The sequence below is a fragment of the Dermacentor albipictus genome, chromosome 3 (genome assembly GCF_038994185.2).
Source record: "Dermacentor albipictus isolate Rhodes 1998 colony chromosome 3, USDA_Dalb.pri_finalv2, whole genome shotgun sequence".
Taxonomy (NCBI): domain Eukaryota; kingdom Metazoa; phylum Arthropoda; class Arachnida; order Ixodida; family Ixodidae; genus Dermacentor; species Dermacentor albipictus.
The window spans coordinates 150,149,963-150,177,526 of NC_091823.1; the positions used below are offsets into that span (position 1 = coordinate 150,149,963).

Sequence of the window (27,564 nt, forward strand, 5' to 3'; positions counted from 1 at the left end):
CTTCGGAACAGGAAAGTGCGTAACAGCATGGATCTTGCCTGGGTCCGGTTGCACTCCGTTCGCGTCAACGAGATGCCCAAGGACGGTAATCTGGCGACGGCCGAATTGGCACTTCGATGCGTTCAGTTGCAGACCGGCGCGACGCCAGGATCACGAGGAGCAGGGAGAGAGATGTAGGTCGTCGAAGTGGCAGGAGGGGTCGGAGGCGGCTGAGTCGAATTGTCATCGCCGGGAGCCATGAAGCTAGGCTCGACGTACCGTCCACTGCGAAGCTCCGTGACGAGGTACAGGGAACGTCCACCTCCACCAGATATGTTACGTAAGAAGACGCAAATGAAAAGCTATATACAAGTATATTTACAACGTAATACGCCGCACTTGGCCAAGAGGCAACAGCCCGCGCTAGCCTCCAATCGTTGTCGTCGTCTTCTTAATGCTCGCCTCTTCGGCATCGGTAATACTGTTCCGTAGCAATATATAAAAGGAAAAGCAAAGGGCCCAGAACTGATCCCTGTGGTACACCTTGGTTAATACATTTTGTTACTGAGATAGTATTTGCTGCATGTACTGTGTACGGCCGGTCAAGTAAATAATTTTTTAAGAATGTTAGCGCAGGACCGGTTATACCATAAGAGTCAAGTTTATTAAACAGGACTTGATGGTTAACCGTGTCATAAGCTTTACTGAAGTCTAAAAATACAGATCCGACTAAGTTTCCCGAATCAATACATTTTTTAAGTAGTCAGAGATAGAACAGCTAGATTCGTGGAACTTCCTGGGCGGAAACCAAATTGATTGTTCTTTAGCAATTTAAACTTTGTTAGGTAGTTATTAAGACGTTTAACAAATAATTTCTCAATCAGTTTACTGAGGCAGGACAGAATTGCAATTGGTCGGTAATTATTAACTGTGTGTTTGTGGCCTTTTTTAAGAACAGAAATAATCTTGGCATTTTTTAAAAATGAAGGAAATGCACCTTCTTTGAACATAAGGTTAATAATGTTACAGAGCGTGTCGCAAACTAAATGCGCAACCAGTTTTAAATGCCTGACACAAATATTGTCTAAGCCAGGCCCTGTATTTTTAAGGTTAGCAATCGTGGAGCGCACTTCATTTGGTGTAGCTGGTAACAAGAAGAATGATTGTGTCGTACGGCTCAAGGTATTATGCAACTGCGCATGTATGTTGTTATTAGTGTAAACTGAAGACAAGTAGTCCGAAAAAGCATTAGCAGTTTCGTTGGGGTCAGAAAGAGTGAGACCTTTGTAATTTATTTTGGTTATAGAGGCATTAATAGGCGATTTGTTAAGAAAAGTGTTCAATAACTGCCATTGCTTCTTGGGGTTATCTTTATTCTGATCAAATTTATTTTCGTAGTACTTTTCTTTCGCCTGTTTTAGTAAAACATTCAGTAATTTACAGTATATAATATAGCGTCTAGCTAGTCTAGTAATAAAGGGCTGACGTTTAGTTTTCTTGTACATGTTTTCCTTCTTTCTTAAATTTTCTAGAAGACCGTCCGTCATCCATGGGTTGCGAGGATATTTATACTTTTCCCCACATTTTACAGTGCATGTGTTAGTCGGAACGGCCAATAAAAATAAAGTGCAGAATTTCTTTAGTGCTTCTTCGGGATCAGACATAGAATTAATTGGCGACCAGTCAGTTTCACTGAGGGCTTCAATAAAGGTATCTGCACTAAATACGGAAGTAAAGTAGCTATTATCGTTCTCATGTATTTCATTGTTAAATGTAAGAAAAACAGGAAAATGATCGGTTATGTCAGTAGTAATAACCCCAGAGCAAGGCGATGGTGATATGTTAGATAACACGTGATCAATAAGTGTACTGCTCCCATGAGGGGCTACCCTAGTTGGGCAGTCAATGAGCGATTCAAAACCGAACCCAGCAAAACAATCTGTGTAAGTTGTGTACGAGGTAGCTTCAGTGTCAAGTAAGTTAATATTAATATCACCTACAATCACCACATCCTTATTTTCAAAAGCTAGCTTGGACAATACTGCATCAAGAGAAAGCAAGAAATCGTTAAGGGAAGATGATGGTGAGCGATAAATGCAACCAAGGATCAAGTTCTTGTTGGTACTAAGGAATCACCGGTCGACTTCTATCCACACTGACTCACAATGATTCACGTTAACTGCCAGATCAAATCTGCGAGCGTAGGTAACAGCTTGTGAAACAAAAATGGCGGCGCCACCATGACTGTTAGTTGGACGATGACAATACTCGGGTTGATAAGACGGAAAACCGCTCATGTTGTTGTCGGAATCAGAAAGCCAAGTCTCCGATATGCAGATAAAAGTGAAGACATCGTCAAGTGACGCAATGAAGTTATTAATTCCATCTATGTTCTTACGAAGGCTACGAGCATTGAAATGAATGAGTGATCGTTTATTTGCAGTAAGACAAGATTTTACGTCAACGGGGTAGAGCAAGGCCATGGAAAAAAATGGAAAAAACTATTTACAGTGAATCACGTGAAGATTCGAAGGTCGGACTCAGTGAAAATGCGATAGACCCTGCTATCATCAGTTTTGCGGGCTTTTATCTGGCAGTTTTCTGTCCATAAGTATTTCCACCTATTTTCTTTTTTGAGTGCCAGCGCCTTCGAGAACATCTTGTTATCAATGGTCAAGTGGTCATTTACATAGACAGGCATGCTAGTGCCACCTGTGAAACCAATGTGGTCTGTGCGAAGCCTAGCTCTTCTTGCCTTCCTGATGAACTCGTTTTTCTTATCCCGTGAGCAGAAGCGAGCAATGATGTTCTTCTCATTTGATTTAGAGGCAACACGGTGAGCCGTATCGATATCAGACGGGTAAGAGAGGGTACTCGATAGCATCACCAATTCGCTTCAGAATGACTCCGCAGTCTTCACCCTGCGATGTAGGGATGCCCTTAATTTCCACATTATTCATTCTCGAATATTGCTCTAAATCAGCCACTTTTCTTTCGAGCGCTTCGTTACGCGATAAGAGCGCCTTGTTTGAGGTTACGAGTTCTTCCTGTTTTAGTTTTATCCTGTCTAGTTCCTTGTTCATGAACTGAACACTTTCACAGAGGGAAGCGTGCTCACCTAGTCCTACATTCTGTAGCTTGATGTTAATTCGTGATACTAAATCATCGATCAGTGTATCCAACTTCTCGTTCAGCACTGCTTCAAGAGATGCAATTTTTTTCGCCAGTACCGCTGTGGTAGGCATAGTGAAGCATATACACTACGAACAGTAAAACAAGAACTTTTGGCAGCAGTTGCGGCAGAATTAATTTTTAGATAGTGTACAGAAGTAATAAACCAACCTGTTGGCAAGAAGAATTTTATTAGAAGGAGGACATGCCGCCGCAACTGCTGCCGCCAAATTGAATCAGTGCCGTTGTGTGCGTCCTTATATGGTCCTCGTTGAAGTCACGTGCAGTCCGCGCAGACTCAGCAGGCAGTACAGGGCTCAGACGCTTGAAAGCACTCGCAGCGAGTGCAAGCGCACGTGGAAATGAAACCATGGTGGCCACAGACGACGCAGGATCCAAGGACGAGCAGGAACACAGGCCACTGCTCAACCTGTTGGCAAGAAGAATTTTCTTAGAAGGAGGACATGCCGCCGCAACTGCTGCCGCCAAATTGGCTCGTCCATGGCTAGAGTTCGAAATAAGAAAAAACGTAGTTGTCCTGGGTCAAGCTTTGTTTTGAGCTCGCTTTAGCGGAGGCAAAGAATACACGTTTTACAGCTTGAGAACGGTAAGTCGACTGCCTTTATTTAAAAGTAAAAGCAGGTGTGCCGAGTGGCTACGGTGGGGCGCCAATCGGGCAGCCGCCTCGCCTCCAAGAAAGGCCAGGAGGCAATGACCGCCATGGCGATGTAGGGCGAGGTAAACTGCATTTCAGGAGAAAGGGGCAATGACCCCCAAGGCAAGTTGACGGACGGTCACTTTAACGTTACGGGTATAGGTCGAACGGCTAAGCCACGTTCATTATTACTATCATCGTAGTTACTCCACTGCAAGTGAATATATGCGGACGCAAGGAGACGAATTGATGCAAGGAGAAAGAAAAAGTGACAGAAGCTGAAGAATGGCGACTAGTGCTGTTAATAAAGCGTAGTGTTTAAGCCGGCGTGTTGTCTCTGTTACAGTATACAGGAAAACAAAGAGCAGGGGAACAGGGGGGGCCCATCTTTTAGGTAGAAAATCATGAATCCAACAGAAGATGAAACTTAGACAAGCCTATGGTAAGATACATCTTTTCAATAAAATGTCAGCATTATTTAATAAATAAAATTGAAGGTGTATGTTAAAACACCTTAAAAAATTATGGGGTTTTACTTGCCAAAACCACTTTATGATTATGAGGCACGCCGTAGTGAAGGACTCCTGAAATTTCGACCAGCTGGGGTTCTTTAACGCGCACCTAAACCTAAGTACACGGGTGTTTTCGCATTTCGCCCCCATCGAAATGCGGCCGCCATGGCCGGGATGCGATCCCGCGACCTCGTGCTCAGCAGCCTAACACCAGAGCCACTGAGCAGCAACGGCGGGTTTAAAACACCTTCAAGCCGCAAGTGGGTCCTTAACATTACGCGTGCGGTGGTCTAAAAGTTGAGCTACCCCCAAAACCCCGTTCTGCCATTCACTTTCTTGTGTAATTTCCTGGGTATGCCAAGTGCAATGCACCAATATTTAAAAATATGCAAATGCCACGTAGCTGACAGAGCCAAGGCAATGTTCCTTTCCCGTCGCTTGAAGCTTTAAGATTATTGTTTGCATTCTGCTTAATTAAATAATTAAGCCTAATTAATAAATGAACTTATCAAATATTATAATCACATGAAGAGTGTCAATGTGAAAGTTGTAGAGCAACATGAAAAGACTCCCGATACGTTTTTCGGTTGGTTGCTCAATACGAGTTACATAAAAGGGTTTTTCCGAGCGTGAAAGAAGTCCGGGAATACACGGAGAGTACCTAAAGCGGCAAGTCGCAAGGTAATATGGAATGAAACATACTTTATTATGCAAGTTGATGGCATGCTGTCTTATGTCAGGTGGCCCATCTGGCTTTACCACTGAGACAGCTTGGTGGCGCTATGATGCCCTCACCCCGGATGAGTAGACGGGAGGTATTTTTAGTATTTTTAAAGTTTTCTCCCTTGAATGAAAAAAAACAAAACACAAGCAGCCCACTGAACTCAGGGAATAAAAAACAAAACAGCAAGAGAACAGACTGGTGGGCTAGCTGGTACTGCATAACTTGAGACAAAGCGCAATCTAGCTTGAGGAAAACAGAAGGGAACGAAGACACAGTGCTACTAACAGAATTTTTCTTTACACTTCGTGCTTTGTCTCAAGTTGAACGACAAAACAATTTGAAGTAGGACACTGATTTAGTTATTTGAGAGAGCAGTGTCACGTCACTACGCATCTGCTTGCTAGAGATAGGAGGAATCCTGGTGAGAGCGTAAGAGCGAAAATTTCACTGACTAAAAATTTGAAATTGAACTCGTGATGGCAGTAAGAAAAGTAATAGGCGCATCAGTTAGCCGTAAATTGAAGTGTTTCGTTCCGCACATATAGTGAATTCCTCGAGGCTCTCTTTATACATTCTAGTTGAGATCTTACCAACCTGATAAAAAAAAGACTTCCAAATAATTTTTACATCAGACAGAAAAATTACTGTTCGTTTCGCCGATAGACATGCGAACCGCCTTTGCCCTTTTTCGCGTAAAAGGATGCGCCCTTTTTCTTTTAAACGTCATTCATCAGAGCTGGAATATCCTGTATAATAATAGATGCCTATCAGATGTGATTTTCTTATTCTGGCTTATTTATTGAATTGCACATGTGCCTAAAGCAGCCGTGGTAATGTCGTACCTGTACCTTTCTGGTGCTTTGAAGGATGCCACATGTTCAATTCCCGGTGGCGGCAACCGCTTTCTATAGCAGCAAAATGTGAAAGGCCATGTTTTCAATTGGATTTCATAGAACCCCCCGTGGTCTGAGATATTCCAGGACGCCAGACTATTTTGATGTCTCAAATCGAAACTACGTCCGCATATAACCGCACACATATATTAGCGGATGACATTCCGTATGGTCTGTGGCACATAGACATAACGGTATATTTTTACAGAGCAACAACATAGATGCTGGTTTGTTTGTTTGTTTATTTCTTTTTTTCTTTTTGTTTGTTTGTTTTTATGCAATAACAAACTACAGGCGATTGCACAAGGCTCGGTTGGGTACTAGGGAACAGAAACGAAGACGCATTTTGTGAACAAACAAAGTTATATCAGAACAAGAATAGTGCACGCATATATTAAAATAAAAAAAAGCAACATCATGACGTGCAATAATTAAATATTGCAGATTTCGAAAAATTTCTTGCCGAAAGATGCCCACAAAAGTGTTACTTAATCCAGAGAAAGCAGAACACGACGTGTAGAGAAAGAAGAAGAAAACAAGTGCTTGGTCGGCTGTACATCATCGCGCTTTCGGCAACAAGGAGAGTCATCTGCTGCTCCCGCACACCGCTTCCTCGAAAGCCATGGGTAACGTACAATTATTTATGAGGCTCCATCAGATGCAGGAAGATATAAGTGAGATTACTAAGGCATGAACTAGATATGTGACAGAATGAGGAAAGCTGCTGCTGATATGTATTGCGCGTCTATCTACGATACTGATGAGTTTATATTTCATTGCGCGTGTCATTGACTTAAAACATATAGATGACCACCAGGAACGTGCCTTGATGTGTGCACATCAGAGGCACAAAGCTAGAGAACAAGATGACAAGCTTGTCGGCCTGACTCGGAAAGTCAAAGATAATACGAAGTGGTGTAGGCGCACTCGAGTAACACGAACATACCCTGACAAATGTGGTCTTTCCTTTTTGGGGGTTGCCCGAAGAGGCAGTTAGTTGCTTCAAGCCATTACAAGTAATTAAAGCCCATATAGTCAACCTGCACGTCCGGCGTGATAACCTGGATAATCCGTAAGGCAGCAGCTAGTTACAACTTATGAATGGCGCCAGAATAGCTAAATGCTTCCAAGTGCTCACCTCAAAATTTCGAAAGCCCGAAGGACGTGATCTTTCACATGTTTAACCTGCTGAGAGACACTTGGTCTTTTGTAAAAATGCATACCACTTAGTATATACTATAGACGTGCAGGCCACGCTCTTCACCTCGGCTGTTTATATGTTTGCAAAGCCATCTTACATAGCCCCATCTCATAGCAGTAATAACATTGTTCTGGGGCTCTTTGGCCTCTATTAGCCATTGCGCCATTAAACACCACTCATCTCTGTCATCATCGTCATCATCATCCACATCACGACGCAACTCTCCACGCGTGATTGGCAACCCGCGTTATGACAATATTTAGGCGCTTTAGTCAATGTAGAAGTTGGACAGTGATAGTCTTTTTAGGTCTGATTTTGTCGTAAGTGCTGTCGACCATTTCAAATATTGTTAAGTTGTCGACATACAAGATCAACAAGCAATATTTAACTACCTATCGATTCTCATTACCAACAACAACAAAAGAAAACATAGCTGGGCAAGGTGTAAGGTTTCTAGTGGCTTCAGAGCTACCTCAACTCTGTCCAACATAGCTCACAAAATAAGTTCAGTGACAAGTAGACAGGGCAATGATTGAAACAGGCATGAGGGCATTCGCACCAGCTTGGCTATGCGACTACCCCCACCCTCGATCATAGAAAGAACATAAGATGCCTTACTTAGCCCAAAATATTCAATTCGGAATTCTTCACGACTGTGCGCAGCTCTAGAACCACTGTTTATAAAAATAACCACGCTGGCATTTCTAAAGTATCAAGGTAGAAAAATCTGTTCATAACTTACTACAAAAAGAAATCAAATAATACACGTAAAACTCAGGTGCTATTTTAGACTCAGCGCAAAGGAAAGGTTTGCATCTGGAGTTCGTGACTCGGTTGGTGATTACGTGTCATTTATATATTTCAATCACATGCGCAGCTTTGCAAGCACTATAAGCTTTCTAGGCTACCGATGCCTTTTCCTCTAATTTGTTCGTCAAACAAAATCTCAAATAAGCGTCTTCTGAACTCGGCGACGAATGGTTTTCAGCCGTTTGATTGCACAATACATGCGCGTTCCCCTGCCTGCACCTACAACTTATACAAACCAGCTTATCCTGGGATGTGGAAGCGATACTTAGTTCCAATAAGGAATTTTGTCTCCAGTAAATGCCCTCGCATGTGGCGCGTTTGCATGTGTTTAATACCCGGCTTTTTTACCCACAATACCAGGTCCTTCACCCGGTTCTTCAGACCCAAGCGAGAGTTACTCTGCCTATTCCATGAATGGTAGGTTTAAATATGGGCGCCTGATGGCTTATTAATTTTACCTTCCTGTGTACAATTATTCTTGCCATATGAGTGGTTCCTCAAATTTTAGCTGTGTGTACCTACAATGAAATATCATGCAATTTGATAAAAAGTACAAATAAACGATGAAGCATTGGCACCTAAACAATCCGTGGCGGCAATTTTCAAATCTCCATATCACTTTACATCTAACACCTGTATGTTTTTTTTTTGCCAGTCAGGTTCCAGTAAGTCCTCAAATTTTTCGCAGCGTCAATGAACACCTCAGTGAGGCACTGTCTCCAGGCATTAAGAAAGTAAGGCATTAAGTTCACTAAGAAATGGGAATCAGCGGTTTCGAAGCAATGAGGATGAGTAAACGGTATTAAGAATTGAACGCCTGCCATCGTTTCCCTGTACATATATTTGCTTTCCTTATGAAGCGCTTTCAAAAATTGTTCGTAAATACAACAAAAATTAATCATATCTCGTGGTTCTGTCTTGTAATCCATAATACAGTCTGGTAACGCCCCCTGAGCGCCCGGGTTTTAAGCACGACTAAGCCAGAGTGCTTTATTGCATTAACACGAATGGCATGTATCACTTGCCTCCTCTCTTTTATCAGGTCAGCAATTGCCGATAGATCCCGCCATTACCGGTAAGTAGCCCGCCAACGTAATTATACTAGGAGAGTCGAATACATGGGTCTACACATGAGAAATAGTAAGGGTCATAAACTGATATAAACGATCAAAACAACTGCCTAGCGTTCTGTCAAGTCCACTGCGAAATTCAATATAGAAGCTTCACAGCATTGTCCCTTCGCAGTGTCCTCGGTAAACACTTCTTGCAGTTTTCTTGATCCGTCATTTGTGCTCTGATTTGTTAGTCGCATTTAACATGGCATGAATTTTCTTGAGTTTGACTTCTGACCCACTTCACCAGTCAATAAATGTTTGTGCGATACGAAAGAGCATCTTGGTCTTCCGTAGTACAAGAACCCTGCGTCATTGTTTTAGAAGGTAAAGAGCAGTGATATGTTAACAGGAGCATTAGAGTGATCGTAAATTAGTTCTTGCAGTGCCATCTTCTGATAACCACTTGCTTTTTCGATAAGAATACCGGTGTGTACAGCGCCAGCCAGCCAGCGACAGTTGTATACATCGTTGCTTGCACAATGCTATGGTGTGTTGAAACTGCGATATTAAGGTTGGAAATGCACGGATTTCTCTTATTTCGCTTTAGCAGCTGTAATATCGCAACAAAGTAAAGCCAGTTGCAGACAGTGAAAGCTGTTAAAACAGCGAAGCTGGTGGTCATTTTCTCAAGTTTGAACTCGTGTGTAGTGAGATTTTCATGGAAGTTTTTTGCCTCTTTGACGTCGTTTTGCTAGATTCCAGCTTCAGTTCCGGATTGCACACACTCTACAGTTGCGTGAGGTTGGCATCAAACCACAGTCGAACACACACCTCGCAGCTGCGGCCGCACTCGCGGTCGAGTAATTCTCTCTTGATCCGTGATCTCGCTGCGTCGACGTGTCTGCTCGGCCCCCTACTCTCCAAATTGGGGTTTAGCTTTTCTCTGCTGGCGCTGTGCTTGTGCTTCCTGTTCTCGGAGCTCCGGATTTGCGCGACGTCAGCATTGCCGCTCTCGTGTGAGCTTCCGCCTCAGCTCGCGCCTAGCGGAATCCAAGAGTTCAAAGGGCGCGCGCCGGCGATACACCTCCTCCTATGCCCATCTCCTCCCCCTACCTTGGGGGGCACCCTGATTGATCCTCTCCTGCCCCCCCCCCCCTTCCGCGCACCCTGTGATTGGTCTTGTTCCATCTGGGCAGGGCTCAGGATGGATGGATGGGTGGATGGTTGTTTTGAGCGTCCCCTTTGGAACTGGGCGGTTAGTTGCGCATCCAAGCTATTGTTATTATACTGCCAAATGCGCTACCTAGGTTAAAGAAAAGAAAAAAAAACACAACGAATTCCACTAAACAAATTTTCTTACCCCCTATTGTGAACTTTGTTCTTGTACGTCTCCATTTTTTTGTCGTTTCGTTACTTTTCTTCCACCAATCTTCCGATCGCCTCTTACTAATCTCTATTGCGGATATGTTTACTTTCCTGCGCTCTCCCTGATCCCCAAGGGCTTCAAGGAAGCCAGTGGTGGCTAAAGGGACTGCTGCACAGATATCTTCTCATTCTAATGAAGCATCCTCCATCGTTTCCCTAGCCTTACTGCAGCAAGCGCATGCTTCTTCCTCGTTCTTACAGCTCGACATCTCGCTTTATAGGTGCGTGTTCTAAGGCATGCTGATGTCTCTTCGCAAAGTAATCAGTTTTCCTTTGAGCTATCATAAATTGTTTCTTTCCTGATTTCGTGTTTTCCTCTTAAGTAGTTGCTCATGGCTGGTTTCTTTTCCATTGCCGTCACCCATTAGATTATCTCAGCCTCTTTGACTTTCCGCATGACATTCTTTGTTGCTGTGCTGCCCACCCTACAGGCCACTGAAGCTTCCTGGTAAGCTTCCTGGATACTTTCCTCTACTGTGAATAAATAATACTCCTGTGCAAATACCTGAACACTCTCCCAGCCCATTTACTTTTTTCCATGTTCCTCAGTCAATTTTCATAATCAATTTTGCTGCGAAGTTCTCTCACTTAAAAAACTTGTTCAGCCTATCTCACGCTGCACAGCTTCAATTGTAGTATTCCCGTGAGTGCGCGATGCGAGGCGTCCCACTTGACCCTTTGTTGTTATTCTTTTTCTCGAGGTATTTCCAGGCCCTGTATTGGCACTGTCTGTTCGCTGTTTTTATTTAATATCGTAACACCTGGCTTTTTAACGCTAAATTCCAGACCTAACTTATCGCCTTCCTCCTGTCCACAGATATTATGCAGACGATGCAAGTCACTTTGCCTAGCTAGCAAGCTTAGCTTTGCTTTTCTTAGCTAGCAGCACAATGTCGCCCGCATAAAACAAACCTAGAAGCTGCTGCTCTACTATCGTACCAACCTGTTTGTATGAGAGATTAAAGCCGATATTACATCCATCCAGTGCCTTCTCCATCATCACCATGTTAATCATAAACAGCAGCAGAGATAAAGGGCATCCCTACCCCAGTCCCTTGTTGATGTCAACTTTCTCCTTGCTCCACATCTCTTCCCATTCAACGAAAACGGTATTTTCTAGGTAAATCTATCTCAAAAGCTATAGACAACCATCGCCTAAGCCTTCCACTTTCAGAATATCCCACAAAATGTTGCAGTCTACGTTTTCGTACGCTCCTGTAATGTCTAAAAAGGCCACATATAACGTTCTGCTTTCTACTCTTCATATTTCAATACAAGGAGTAAGAACAAATGAGTTGTCATAAAAACACCTACTTATTCTGAAGCCATTCTGAAGTTCTCCCAAAATGCCATTATTCTCTGCCCATGCTTGCAGCTTTAATTTGATTGCATAGCTAACCAGTATATTACCGATGTAATGGTCAACCGTCTATACGAGTTTATTCTATCTTTCTCCCCCTTACTTTTATAAATTAACTTTATTCTGCTTTGTCGCAAGCTTTTTGGTATTCGCCTATATTTTAAAGCTTTTTCCACTGCTTTCACCAGAGCGTCCTTACTTTATGGTCCTAGTTCATTAATCAGCTTAATGGAAATCTCGTCTAGCCCTGTGATGGTGAGTTTAGCATATTTCTCCTCGGCATTCTTCCAGTTGAAATTTGTCAGCACCAGCTACTTTCCCATCTGATTCTCTTTCAAGCTCTTTTTTTTTCTTCAAATACAGCCTTGTCATTGCCTTGGGAAGATTCGGCTGTTATTTCTCGAATGTAATTTAATGCCGCTTCCCTCCCCAGTTTGTTTTCGTATTCGTCTAGTATATGTTGTTGTATTGTTGTGGACTTCCTGCCTAATAATTTTATGTTGTTCCAAAATATTCTAGGTGTTGTCATCTTTTGCTCACGTATTTCTGACAACCACTGCAGTGTTCACTTTCACCTTTTATATTTCCTTGCTACAGTATGTGAACCGTAGGCTTTTTCTCCCGGCGTATTTCCCATTTACTGGCCACTTATCCTGCGGCAACTGCGCCTTCTTTGCCTGCCTGTGCTCTCAGTATGCTTTCCGTCGTACGGCGATTGCTTCTCGTATCTTCCTGTTCCACCAGGTATTCGGTTTCTTTTTCCCTTTACAACGAATATGTCGTCTCGCTTTCCGTGTTTCTGTCGTTATGACGCTTATAGTCGGATACAAATTTAAAAAAAGGGGGGGGGGGGGCGTTTACTCCTCCGGGGCGGATGCACACGAGTATACACCAATGGGCGCGCACTCTGAACTGACGTCTTGCGCCGGAGGACCGGTGACCCCGCCGTCGTAGAAGATGGCCACCCGGGCTTCGAACTGGGCCAAGTCGCGTCAGCTGTGCGCGTCAACGCCTCGTCGCAGTGAATTCCCAGACTGTTTGTGATTATCTAACATGCCGGAAATAATCCTGCGAGGTTACGGTGCGGCATTTGTGCCGCGTGCGTTTATTCTACGCCGTGATCCAGCGAAGGAACATTGCAGCGAGCATCGGTGACGCTGCGCTACGCTTTGCCTGAAAACAGGATCCCACGGCGACCGCTGCAAACGCACATCCTGCCTGTTTGTTCCATGTCTTTTTTATTTCGCTCCCGAGTGAAGTTACGACGAGAAAAGTTGGCCAAAGTCTGGTGCCTACTGCCAGCGGCGGGTGGGTTCGTGCACTGTGTCGCTGCGTTTCTCGTCGGACGGGGTGAAGTGATCGAGCAAAACCAATCTCAGGGGAAATGAGAAAAGCGTGCGCGCATGAAACGAACCTATCAGCCTCTCAACAGAAAATATTTGCAAGATCAGCCTCCAACGCAAAGATTTATCGCCGTCAACTTAGCGTGAACGATCGTTGTCAGCAGTGAGATAGCCGAGCGTCTAACGGCGGTGATCGAGCGTTGTGTAGCACCGTCGATTGATTGCTTTCCACCAGTGCTCACCGCGCACGCAAGCTGTAGAATGCGTGTTGTGGCACAGTCACGCACAAGTTGTGTTGCCAGCGCTCGATATGGTTTTCCACAACATAGCTTCGCACTGCTTTTTGATTCTCGGAATATGTTGCAACTAAAAATTCCCAAGACATTGTAAAGAGAAGGGTTAAAAAAAAACATACGAGAAGGTAGGCACAGCAGCTTGTGAACCCGCTCCTATAATACCTCTACCCGCGTCTGCTTTTAAATGTGTGTATGTTTTCTTGCCTTTGCCGTTCTTTTATTTCCCACATTTCTTTATATTTGAGTTTTTCATAGTTTTCGAGTTTGTGTGTGAATACGTGCCTGCTTCCATGCGTGTTTGCGCTTCCTCTTATTTCTGTCCTTTTATTTTATATTAGCATTTGTTTCTGCTAGTTTTCTTTCGGCAAAGTCTTTACACATTTTCATTAACCAGTCTCATTCAACGCACTAGCTCCTGTACACTAGGGCTGGCCACTTCCATCTGATTAAAACCTTTTTCACTGGTCTACCTTGTCTTCTCAATCTGCCTACTCGCGGCGTTTTCTGTCCTTGCTTCTTGTGTTGTTGCTGCAGTGTGATTAAACAACTTGCTCAAAACAAATTTTGATCGTCTATGAAAAGAGAAAGGTTTAGAGATACATTTTCTTAAAAGCGTCATGTCGGTTGCACAGTAACTTTGCCTCTTACCTCTGGTCATGTTTATGCATCATTGCATGTGGCAGCTTGCCAGACGTGCACATGAAAGGCGCATATTGCGAAACAACACCTTGCTATGCTGTTGCATTTTTCATGCATTCAATCTTAGTAAACATTCGGTTTCGCTGCTCATCACATATGACGGTAAAAATTTTCAACACGAATAACATTGTGCGGTGGGGTCTCATTTTCTGTCTGACGCTTTCGTTGTTGCAAAGACATTGTTCAGTGATTGGAGGCCAGCAAAGGAGTGCACTGAGAGCTTTTGCAACTTTCACCATTTATTACTTCATCCAGGCAGCATTCATCCACACCATGTGGGGATGAATGCTTCGAGAACTGGTTAGTGATCTCGACCGTCGGTATCTCGTTGTGGCGAAAGAAATCATGCACACGACCTAGGCGCGCACAACGTGTCGTACTTTGTGCTGCGTCTTCTTTTCTCCGCATTTCGTGGGCGCTTTCGCGAGGGCGTCGACAGTTTGCTACCCGAAATATGCGAAGCTTTGACCTCCCTCTTCATCTTGAACACTGTGCTTTCGCTGACACCGAGCATCTTGAGTTTGTAATGGTTGGGATAAGTGCATTGTTTTATATAAGTGCTTGTTCAATAGCATCTAATTCATTTGAAGCTCGGAACAGGAGTAGTAAATGTGCGGTGTACATGTAAACAAGCGCAAAAGCCATGCAGAGCTGCTCTTTCTACTTTTGTCACTTGCAGCGAAGCTAAAGAGCAGACGACGGGCAGCGTTGTGGAAGGCACGGGGTTATTTTTCTGTCGTGATCCGGCATGTGCTGTAGCACATGATAGCTCTACTAAACCAGTCATCAAAATACAAAAGTCTTTATTTATGCCGAGAAATGCGCGCTTCAGAAGCGCGATTTCTTGAGTGGGATTATTTTAGTCGTGGAGGCAATCAAACGTGGTGCTTCGGCCATCTAAGCGGGGCCTCCCCTTTTTTCTAAAGTTGTATCCGACTATAGAAGCTCACGATATTCCCACTCTTCCCTTGGCCATTTGCCAAGTTCTTCCTCGACTCCTCGGACTATATTTGTTATTTGTTCAACGTTGAAATTAGACTGGCCATTTTGGACTCCGTGCCCTCTGTCCCAACTACATGTCCAATTTTTAAAATGATATGGTTATGCTACTGTACCTTTTCTCGTCAATGACAATTTCCCTCAACTTATCATGAATTCTTTCTGTCATTAGACAGTAACCAATGGTCGATTGCCAATTTTCCACTTCCGACATGACGTGCCCTTCACACTTAGACCCTGTATTCACGATAACGAGGTTATGTTGCTGAAAAAGATCTAGCTTTGACTACACCAATTGTTATCGCCATCCAGACCCTGTAAGCGGGCATTCATGTCACCTAATAGGATAATTTCGGCATAATTCCCAAAACCCCTAATATCAGCAGTTATGGATTCCACTAACCCTTTAGTCTTCTCTGTGCAATTATTTCCGGTCCACAAATACGTAATGCCCAGCCAAGTTTTTTTCCCACTCGTTGTACCTGAAAACCGAAGGGGCTCTCGACATTCTGAATTTAATCTTTTCATTTGGCTCCATGATGGATGAGCATTCCGATTCCCCCTCCCTTTCTTTCCAGCTTAGTTCTGTTGCAACGTTCCCAAACATAAATCTCAATCACTGGCGGTTCCTCGGAGTCTCAACGCTAATCTAATTTCCTACCCTCGGCACGTCCTCTGCCGGTGAGCTCCGCAACCTCCCCTCTTGCGTGACGTCGGACACCCGAGGGCGAAGGCTAGACTTAGAACAGCTCTGTTGGTATAACTGCTAGTGTTTCATATTCATATTATAATACACCAGTGTTCACCTTGCACATCATATGCCTTGCATAGAAGATGGCCAATCAATATCAACACATTCATGAAGGCCCAATACAAATAACAGTTATCAGCGCGCACGGAGTGAATATACACTTGATACAACACAATCAGAAGCACCGCGAGTGTTCCGAAAAGCCAGCACTGCTTCCGTTGTCCAGCTTCTAGTCGGGTATGGCGACCTTTACATAATCGGAAATGAAAAATATGCGGACCCAACGCACTGTGGGAATCGATGTAAGCGAAGCTTTCTGCGTGGTTTGCTTTGGTTGACGACGATAATTAGCGGTAGTGTTGACGGCGAATTTTTAATTTTCTCGTTGTTTAGTCGAATACGAGAATGGTGAGTCGATTTTAAGCGTTATCTTGCGTGCAACACAGCTGCTTGTATGCGTACTACACAGAACACAAAAAGAGACGTGTTCGCTTGAAGCGTTGTAGTGCACCATTGTTTGTGATCTCATAGTTGGTTGAGCATTATCACTGCTTCCCACGGCACATCGCATCGTGGCAGAAATATAAATCTTTAGTTAAATTATGGGGCTGTACGTGGCAAAAGCACGATCGAATTCTGAGGCACACCATAGCGGCGGACACTGGATTAATTTTGAAACCCTGCTGTTCTTTAGCGTGCACCTAAATCGAAATGCACTAGGGTTTCTGTATTTCGCCCCCGTCGAATTCTCACTGTCACAGTCGGTATTGAACCCCTCACCTCGAGCAGTGCCATCGCCTTCAAACTACCGCGGCGGGCACAGAAGTGTTGATTTGACATGCAACCGCTTCCTTAGTGTAGCCTAGACCCCATGGCGTTTTAATGCGGCTTTGCTTCTGCCCGCCCTGAATCGGTTGTCCACTTGACAAATCTGCATGGTGTTCATTTCTCAGAAATAGTAGAGGGCTACCGAACCGCACCATAAGTTTGGCAGCAGCCGCTGGTTCCTTACGTTCTCACGTCCTTTTTTTCCTTCTCCTACCCACTACCCCTGTATAGGAAATGCGAGAGTGGCAAGAGAAATCTTCCCTCGTTTGGCGACTATGTCGGTTTTACCCATTGTCTCCCTCCTCTCCTTCCTGCTACCTACAGTTATATCTACGTCCTCTCCGAGCTTGCACGTTAATAGAAAGGTAAGCACACCAGTGTGTACAATGCTTTTGAGTGGGGCATGGATAATGACATCGCTCAAGAGGCTAATTTGGTGACATGGAGATAGTTCCAGAGGGAAATGTGTACATGCCACGCGATGGAAATGTTCAAACGTGTTTCTCAGGTCGAATTTCTTCTCTAACATGCTCCTTCCCTATGTATACACGCTCTGAACCAACCGCCGACGCCACGTGTAAGACAGTAGCAGCAGCAGCAGCAACAACGCAAAAGTCGAAGGAAGAGGCAAAGAAAGCTTCGCTTTAAACTCGAAACTGCGGCGCTCACCGGCCAAGTACATTGAATTTTTTACAATAATTACTAATGTTAACTATAGCTTTGCGATTGTTCAGCCACCACAGTAATAAAGGCTAGTATACGGCCGACCAAAATACAAGCTTTTGTTTTCATGTTCATGCTTCTTGCTTCAGACCTTGTTGTCGCTCTCTTTATTACTCCTTAAATGCAGAAGGTAAAGTGACTCTGCGAACACGCATAATCGCTGCATAATTATGTGGTGCCGCTTGTACATGCGCCCGCGGCTTTATGGTTTCTGTGCTGAGGTCCTGTGTTGCATGGAACCCTGCCATTGGTTAATTTTATTAATATTTATTTAATTATCTACAACGAAGTACTTCCTTGAAAATGATCAATTTGCAAAGTCACGAAGTCGTTTAAAGGTAGAAGGACGAAGTTTAGGCAATGCCGTCTTCTAAATGTCAATCCCGGGCTGGAGCTGAACCATCCTGCTTGCAGCTCCCGTGGAATCCACTGCTTCTGTTCCCTCTCGTAACTGTATGGAACTCTGTAGCCACGTCTAAGCAGCGGTATCTGGATCAGACATAAAAATAGGGGTCAAATACAGCTGTCCCAATTGTTTTGATATTTCGCCCCATTCGAATACAGTATGAGCGTAACAGCTGTGTGTGCGCGTGTGTGCGTCTGTGCGTGTGTGTGTGTGTGTGTGTGTGTGTGTGTGTGTGTGAGTGTGTGTGTGTGTGTGTGTGTGTGTGTGTGTGCGTGCGTGTGTGTGTGTGTGTGTGTACATGTTGGTGCCCACGCTTGTCAAAGAGCGGCAGTCGGGGAGAGGAGCTCCCCAACTGTGACGCGAGGTGATCTGACCGGCGCCGGCCCGGCGGATGCGTCACTTCTCGTCTCAACGTGTCCGTGCTTTTGTTTGGTGAGGGGCTTTTGTTTGTTGAGGCTAGCGTTCAGACCTTAACCAGATTGAGAGTTCGGGAGCTCGCTGCAAAGGCAGTAGTTGTGGGGCCGACATTGTCGAACAATGAGAAAGGGTCGGAGGCGCAGCAAGCTGATATTCAGAGCACGCCCGAACTGAATAAAATTGAGCCTGTAGCGTTGAAGGCACCAGATACTAGAGAGAAATGCCCGACACGGGAAAGTTAGAAGAGATATCTGCAGATTTGCTCGTTGCGCCTACGTCAGATGCACTTAATATGTTGCTAAAAGTCAGCCGGTCGGCTTTGATAGCCGTGCAAAAAAAAGATGGCAGCCTAAAAAACATGCGCTGCAATGTCAAGGAAGGTATCTCCAAGAAAAATGCTCGTTTTTCGCCCGATATTTCGCCCCAGTCGAATATAGTATGAGCGTAACAGCTGTGTGTGCGCGTGTGTGCGTCTGTGCGTGTTTGTGTGTGTGTGTGTGTGTGTGTGTGTGTGTGTGTGTGTGTGTGTGTGTGTGTGTGTGTGTGTTTGTGTGTGTGTGTGTGTGTGAACTTGCCAATATACCTGCTTGCCAGCACCAGACAGAGCTGATGCTTGAATTCTCAGCGACAACGAAGGTGGGTATGATGAAACGCTGCTGGTTCGTGTCTGTGGCGACGTGCTTGCACGTTACGGCTAACACATTGGAGCTCTTTGCAAGAAACCACAGCAATGCAAATCATTGTACATGTAATAATAATCATATCGCATATGAATTGTTCAGGAAAACTTGGCGGAGTTCGCGGAAGACAAAGAGCATTGCTGTCTACTTAGTGCAGCTGCTCGTGGAATGGAAAATAGACTTTAAAAATCCACTGACCCGATTCGCATAGTAATACCACTTTTGTTGAAAAGAAAAGTGGTGTTCAATCATTTCCCGTCACAACAAACATCGCAACACGGAGCTGAAGACACTAGTTGAAGGATTAAAAGGATCGGCAGATTTAGCGCGCATAGTTAATAGTTTTAAATAGTTTTATGACCATCTGGCAATGTGAATTGCTGTCAAGAAGTGTCACCTGCCATTATATACAATACACCCGATAAACGCGTATGAATAAGTAATCCGATGCAGACCATTTGCCTTTCCACGACACGTTCATTTATGTCAGGTATCTGACAACGAGTCCTCGCGATAAAGATTTGTGCACACTTGTTCTAAGAGGAATAAACTTTTTTAAAACAGGGTTGAAGTGCCTCAGACAGGCTGGCCAGCCTGTCTGAGGCACTTCAACCCTGTTTTAAAAAAGTTTATACCACAGTGTGCCATTCCATCTGCCAGCCCCTTTCTTGTTCTAAGAGGAATTATTCATGAAGGCAAGCAATTTTTGAGTAGAACATCTTAGGCAATAAAAGTAAAAAAAGAGGAATACAACAGTACAAAGTATCGTCTGTTCGCTGTTACGACCTAAACAGTTCAGTAAAGGTACCTCTTTACCAAACTACATTGACTGCAACAGCTGCACATGGCGAAGTGTGTACACAACGTTGGGATGACATTTTTACTTTTTAAACATATTTGTAGGCCCTTTTTTCAGGTCATAATCTACTGAATACCCACAAATTTCAGACAACTGTCTGCATCAATTTTATTTCTGTTTACCATTTATCAATATAAATTTGTTAAAATGTACCAACCTCGAAATAAGCGTAACCACCATTGCACCACACTATAATGGCATCTATTGTTATTGTTCGTGCATTTAAGGCTACAGAATACACTGCCAATTTCGGCAGGCGCCAAGGGGGACGCGTTAACGGACGCACCCACAGATGCACCACGGGGGCGACAGTGGAAGCGCACAGACAGTTCTACAGCGACCAAACTGGCGAAGGAATTGAAATCCTGGTTTGCGTCGTTGCACGCCAGGCTGTTCATAGGACGATTTAGGTGCTGCGACCTGTTGTTGTTAGTCTTTATTTGGTGCTTCGATATGCACTTACAATAACCACGTCTAACCATGAATTTTCCCTCTCGATTTTCTTTTCTATAGGCGATGAAGAAGAGTAAGTTGCCTCTATTATATTTTCAAAATCATCCTGATACCTGGTAATCCACTCAAACTAGGCATCCCCACGTGCAAAGTGTAGAGTCAAATAAAAACGCCAAGCTCACAAATTGGTCGTTTCGATCTTTATTTGCACTAAAATTACTTTACAAGTGCACCTAACTTTCTGCTTTACGATTGTACTATACAGAGTGTCCCAGATAATTTTAGCCAGAGTTTAAAACATGCGAATGCCACGTAGCTGAACAGAACCAAGGTAACGTTGTTTGCCGTCGCTTAGAGATACTCAAATTATGTTTTTTTGATTCCGTCTAACGAGATAATCAGTCCTAATTAATTATTCAACTTCTGAACTATTATACTGAGATGAAAAGAGTCAATGAAAAAATTGTCGAGTGACATGAAAAGCTCCCGATACAGCTTTCTGTTGCTCGATACGTGCTACATAAAACTGCTTTGCGAGCGTGAAAGGAGCCCGCGAATTCACACAAAATTGCCGCGCGACTGGCCGCTGGAGCCACGTTGGGGGCTTTCATATCGACACAGTCGTAGAATGCCGTATCGCCAGTCGTCAGCTTCGCAGGAAGATTGTCGAACTCTGCATCAACCGCTCCATCGAGGAAGTTTTAACGAACCCGCATTATTCTACGACGCCTCCGCCTGGGTCGGTTGAGCGAATACACGGTGATTTTCGTCTCGAAGAGCCCCGACCTCGGCTGGCAGTGGCTTGCTGATAGGCGCCATCTTGAAAAATGCGAAACGCAGTTGCCCCAGAGCGGTGATTGGCCGGTCGTAAAAAAAGCGTATCTTACGGAAGGATACAATGTGAGCATACGCGGTTGCTAGCTGCTCAAATGGAAGTTACAGCAGTTACGCAAAACGCCACAAATACGACACTTATGGCTGATGCGACTGTAGTCTGAACCCGGCTTTAGCTGCGCGAGAGAACAGCGAACACGAAGACATCGGTTACCTTGGCTCAGCTAGCTGGCCTTCGAACCCAGCGCAGATTACCTCCAAGTTTGGAAACGGGCGGCGCTTTCAGCCTGGCCATGCACAGCCGCGACTGGAGTAGAAGCAGAGAGCCGCTCTACACTCACCCCCTCTCCTAACCTTGCGCGTACGAAAAGTCGGCGCGCACAAGAAGCCGCCGCAAGCCACCGCCCTTCACGGTTCACCCTCGCATGTTTTTGCTCGCACCTGCAGCACGCGGCGTGCGGCCACGATGTCATCGCATGATGGAATTTATCCAAAACATCACGGCGACACTGACGGTGGCGCAAATTTGCCTGGAGTGTCCATATAGCTGCCATTGCAATTAAAGAGCAAAACATAAAAGTTGCATGTGAGCAAATATTCCGCGCATTACTTGCTGATGGAAGAATGCGATGTCTCCTGTGATTTATATCTTTTTCTAGGAATGGAGGCGTCTTTTGGTTCGCACTAACTGCGCTCTGCCTGTTCGTGGTGTTCCTGCTCGTCCTAATGTTTTTTGCCATCAGCAACAGTAAGTGCATTATGCCTGCTATTGCGCGGAATGCAGCATAAAGTGCAGTAATGGATTCGGATAAGCATGTTGCATCATTACTACGCCGGAATAACCTGCGACGTACCCAATGCAGCGTTGTGCACTTCTAACCAAAGTTTACCCTGCCACACACATCCTGTACCATTAGCATTAATCATAGAAAGGACCTTGATGTTTAAAACTTTTCTGGTGAATAATCATTGTTGCTGTTCCCACATGCTGTACTATTATTCACAGCTGATGTCTTTTGAGGTCTTTCTTGTTAAGGGCAAGATATAGTCCGGCGTTCTCGGCGCGCCAGGCCGCGGCAGGCGAAGTCGGATACGCTGCGCTAGCGACGCCAGGGGTGCAAGAAATTTGCTTCCTCTAGAGTTCGGCGTGCGCGCGCAGCTGGAGGCTGGCGCCATCTGTGCGTCCGGGAGCGCAACTTCACCGCCGCGGCGAACAGCTGTTTACATGGCGCATGCGCGTCTTGCATATAGCCTCGCCGTTCGGGTAGCGCGCGCGCTTCTCGTTCCGCGCACTGTTTGTGCGCTAAAATAAAAACTTTTGCGGGATGGCGTTAGCTGGTCCTGACAGCCAGAACAAAAAAAAACATAAGGTTTTACGTGCGAAAACCACTTTCTTTCTGACCTGGGCTTCTCTAACGTGTACCTAAATCTAAGCACACGGGTGTTTTTCGCATTTCGCCCCCATCGAAATGCGGCCGCCGTGCCTGACAGCCAGAACATCGCACTCATATTGCTAGTACTTCGGCTACGTCAAAAACGGAAGCGGACCATGTATGTACATGCGAAAGCTATTCGACAAGCGCCCTCAACTCGGCGACTACCACCAGCTAGTACAGGAGCTGCGAAATGCAGCTTACCTGTGGCGAGACCACACTGCTTTCGTATAGCTTCCCACGCGTTGTTCTTGCGCTCTGTGTCGCGGTGGTCCATGCGTTTCACATCGTATACACATGGAAGGTTGCAAATCGCTTCAAGCAGGCGTCCTCACTCGCGCTGTCATCACACACAGATGTTGAAAAAACCACAGGCGCACTGTCAGTACGCGCACCGCAGGCCGCCATTCTGCCTTCTACTCGCTGCCGCTGCAGCGCGCAGTGCATTCTGGTCTAGCGGCAGCCGCGTGAAATATAACACGCTCTATGTCCGCGCCGGCGGCGTTCTGCTCGCCAAGCGCGCCTAAGCACGCCGGCAAAGCCGGGACGCCGGACTGTAGAGTGCGCGCTTTTCACCGACGTCGCTTAACCGCGCCGCGCGTGGCCGCGCGCGCGCGTTACACCGGACTATATCTTGCCCTTTACCCGCTCTTGTACCCTCGTCTTGGCAACCACACTCACAGACGTTAGGCGACAGCGCTCATTCTCTTTGAAGTCCCTCCCTTTACAACCAGCCACCACCAACAAAAACCGCACGTGACGCCACTGCACTAATCCCTTTAATACTAACATGCCGAGGGTGACGAGGCTGCCTTTGACGAAGATAGGTGCTCCCATCGAAGCGTTTGCCAGCCTTTCTGAGGCACCTTATCCCTGTTTGCAACCTTTATATCACAGTGTGCTTTTCCACCTGTCAGCCTTTTTCTTCATTTTGGATTTCGAAAAACATGTGTTGTTCACTTCACCAAGAAAAACAAAAAGCACCAAGGTGCGTTTAACTTCATGAACATGCTTTCCCGTGGAAAACATATTCTCATACATTTTAGCAAAGGAAACGATTGATAGACAATGGTTCTTACAAATTGGCACGGAGCCCGAGTTTAATATTTAGCAAAGTGTAAACAAAATGATTTGTAGTCATTAGGTAATGTGTTTGTGATAAGATGATCACAGATAAGCGCATTACCATTACTGCTTTCCTGTAGTCACCAATACGCTGTACTGTTCAAGTACTTCGATTAACGCTTAATTGTACACTCTAAAGTTGTGAGCTATAATATAAAGCTGCTTAATTAACCCTTCAAAGCACTGCACTGCTCAACAGACGCCACTGCCCTTTTTACTGGAAACTTTCATAATCATTAGGCAATTGCCCAATGGTGGTGCTGAATATGGCAGAAAATTGGTCTTTTTAGCGAAATAAATATCTAAGAAAAGTAATATTAGGTGTGGATATTGCGGTTCCACGCTTAAAGATATTAAGAAAAAGCTTAGCTGTGAGGCTTGATAAAAATTGGTTGTACTGCAAATGTGTTGAATACTAGCTGAAACAGTAAAAAGTTCCTGCAAATTGTTTTTATAGCTGAGGTGAATGCTAATTTACTGATGTGCAATTTTCGCGCCAACAGGGCTGACTGGCTACAGAAGCTAGATGGCTTAGCTACGCTGGAGCATTTTCATTTCATCAGCAGTGTTTCAGAAGCGTTTTCACACACAATTTCGCCGCTGTTGTTGCTCGGCACACGTGTACGTTCCGGACCGTTATTTTAACGCGACAGCGTTAAGGAGCTCGTGTCGCAGAAAAGCCGGTGTCGTCGGCGTCGGCGGCGTTGGCCGTGAGCGATAAATCCCAGAAGGCACTTCACAAAAAAAAACATCTTGCAAGATGGGCTGGTGGGAATTGAACCGGGGTCTCCGGAGTGTGAGACGGAGACGCTACCACTCAGCCACGAGTTCGTTCCTTCAATACGGGACAAAATCGCCTCTAGTGAATGCGGTGTTCCCTTAGAAACGTGCCGTAGAATGTTATACTGCGGTGTATATCGGTAATTATGAACATGTAACTTACAGAAGTCACAGTTAAACGAGTAGCGAAGTACGTTTCCGCTAAATTTCTTCTGCGCTCTGTGCACACGCAGAGCCATCTTGCGGCAAACACAGAATACCCCCTCCTCGCAATGTACGGCGCTGCCCCGACACGTGGCGCGCCACTCGCCCCATGACCGCGTCCGCCTTCATGGCGCGTCGGGGCCCGGCTATCTCTGCCGATCGCGACGTTCGGCTGGCGTAGCGTGTTTGAGTAGGCGGTGCGAACGGGATGCGATAACGCTATCGCGTTCCACTCTTGAAGGTGAAGCTTAAGCGTCCTCCAATTTTTGTTCATAATTTCGAAATATAACCCCGTGAACATCCACGTCGAAAAGATATTTATGCACAGAGACAAATAATAAAAAAAACAATCGGTGAGTGCATCCTATTTTTGGGATGGGGACAAAAATGAAAATACATTCGAGTAGTGCAATCAACAAGCATCGAGCACTCAATGCGCACTGCTATGGAGGACAGACAGCATGTTTCGGCACCTGCGACAAGCATTCTTTTCGCACCGATCGACATGCTTTAAAGGGTCTGACAACTGGCCAGAATGTGTTTTGAGACGCTGATGGAAATGAAACTACCCTGATGTATACTGATAGAATCCAGCACGCTGTTCGCGATTTAAGTAGAGATTATAATTTTAAATTGGGGCGAAGATTGTCTCAGAAAAGTGGCGAGGCCTGGCATTGAAATCTTGGTAGTTCATATATAATAATAATATATGGGGTTTTACGTGCCAAAACCACTTTCTGATTATGAGGCACGCCGTAGTGGGGGACTCCGGAAATTTTGACCACCTGGGGTTCTTTAACGTGCACCTAAATCTAAGTACACGGGTGTTTTCGCATTTCGCCCCCATCGAAATGCGGCCGCCGTGGCCGGGATTCGATCCCGAGACCTCGTGCTCAGCAGCCTAACACCATAGCCACTGAGCAACCACGGCGGGTAGTTCATGTATAGTCTGTGAGATTAATGTACGTAAGTCGGCTATAATTAAGCACAACGTAATTATTGCTTAAAATTGCAGTTGCTATATTATTAGATACTTGAGCTTTATTCTACGCTTCGGAAATCAAAAGCGCACGCATGGCTACGGAAAACGCTGAATAGCGTATCACGTGCAAAAGCGTTGTTTCGTTTTCAATCAGATTAGTTTCGTTTTGAGGGTTGAATACCAAAGCAGTATCACGAAAATCACGAAAACACACTTCGGGAAACGTGAATCGCAGGAATATCGACTTGATAAGCAAAATAATATTTTGACGCACTTAAGGCTGCACCAATTGTTCACTGCCTTCTACTAATGGCGGCATATAATCCCTATCGCGCTCACCTATCACCGTTTTCAGCATGCTTCCAGTGAACGACTACACCCTCAGTGCAGATCGGAAAAATACTGATAAAAAAATTGCCCCACAGCATTTTCTGCCTTACCACTCCATTATTTAGACACTCTCACAGGTGGTCTTTCGATGGCATTAAACAAATAGGTACCATAAAAATTGGTAGTCCGTCCCTTTAACGTTCCAGCGTTAAGACAGATAACATAGCGTTTGAATCACTGGTCTCCACTGCCATGAGATGTCAACAAACAAAGGCACCAAGGACAACACAGGGGAAATTACTTATACTTACTAATTAAATTAAAGAAATGATAAATTAATAGTAATGAAAGTGGCTGAAAAGACAACTTCCCGCAGGTGGGGAACGATCCCACGTCTTCGCATTGCGCGTGCGGTGCTCCACCGTGTATTAGTGGATACCGCTTCCCCACTCGCCGAGCCGGGCGCGGGAGAAGCGCCAGCGGAAGTGTGGCATGATGCGGCAGCTTGTCACGGAAGTAGAACGTGTGCGCCTCTGACTAATGCGTGTAGTCGGTTGATAATGCGGCTATAACTTTTTATTCTTTGTTTGCACCGTTTTAGTGGGTGGTCTTTTTCTGCCTGGTAAGAGCTTTTACGATAATCTCAACCCGTATAGGATACCTTTTTTTTTCTTCTCATAAGCGCTTTCTCTATCAAGTACGGTTCCAGCGTGCGCCGTAGGAATCGCGACGGCGAGTTTGAATCTCTGCCCAAACCGCTTTTCCAGCCGGCTTTGGTAGTTTACGGCACAACTGGTAGGCAACTTAGGAGAAATACTCGCAGTGGTTGCTTTAGTGGCTTTAGCACTGTATTGCAAAGCACGAGGTCGGGGGATCGAATTCCGCACGCGGCGGCCGCATTTCGATGGAGGCGCAATTCAAAAATACCCGTCAGCCTTGTATTGGATGCATGCTAAAGAACTCAAGGTGGCCATAAAGTAATCAGAAGTCCCTTACTATGGCGCGCTTCATAATCACATCGTCGTTTTTGGCGAGTAAAGTTGCATAATTAAATTTTTAAGCTAGGGGAAGAAAAGGATAAATGACGAACTGTCGTACATGCGGCGTGGCCCTGCAAAGTCGCTAAGTAATGACATCCCGGAGAAGTATAGCTTATTTCCGCTGGCTTCATTCAAAGGCGTTGTATGCGCTGCTTAGCACCCTATAGTACACATCAATGGTTCGAACAATTATAAAACAAGTATTTTCAGCCCCCCCAACATAAGTTGAAAAAGAGATTAAGTTTATTGCAGAATATATTAGGACATACATTCAATCAACCATGTGATCATACAGGCTGGCTTCACGAAGCTACATTCTACAATGAAACAAATCCATGGCATCAGTCAAGTAGTCCACAAATCTGTGGAGCAAAGTCAACTTATCTATATGGCTTTCACAAATTGTGATTCAGTATAGAAACTAGCAGTTATACAGGCATTGCGTAATCAAGGAGTAAAGCAGGCATACGTGGATATCTTGGGAAATATCTACAGAGATTCCACAGCTGCCTTGGTTCTCTACAAATAAAGTAGAAAGTTCCCTACCAAGAAAGGGGTCAAGAAAAAACACAATCTCTACTATGCTATTCACTGATT

The 27,564-nt window shown here is 44.9% G+C and overlaps 1 protein-coding gene across 2 annotated transcripts in view; it reads left to right on the plus strand.

The window, feature by feature from the left end:
• The first annotated feature begins 6,464 nt into the window (after window positions 1–6,464).
• The window catches only part of LOC139056974 (uncharacterized), an 82,038-nt gene continuing 60,938 nt past the window's right edge, over window positions 6,465–27,564 (plus strand). Inside the window, exons 1-5 of one of the 2 annotated variants that reach the window (XM_070534760.1) lie at window positions 6,465–6,560; window positions 8,306–8,362; window positions 8,988–9,020; window positions 20,300–20,312; window positions 21,733–21,821. In XM_070534760.1, coding sequence (XP_070390861.1) covers window positions 6,557–6,560; window positions 8,306–8,362; window positions 8,988–9,020; window positions 20,300–20,312; window positions 21,733–21,821 — 196 coding nt within the window. In that variant the 5' untranslated portion in view covers window positions 6,465–6,556. Of the gene's footprint in view, window positions 6,561–8,305; window positions 8,363–8,987; window positions 9,021–16,932; window positions 17,067–20,299; window positions 20,313–21,732; window positions 21,822–27,564 lie in introns of those variants that run through there. The other variant, XM_070534759.1, reaches the window with a different exon arrangement.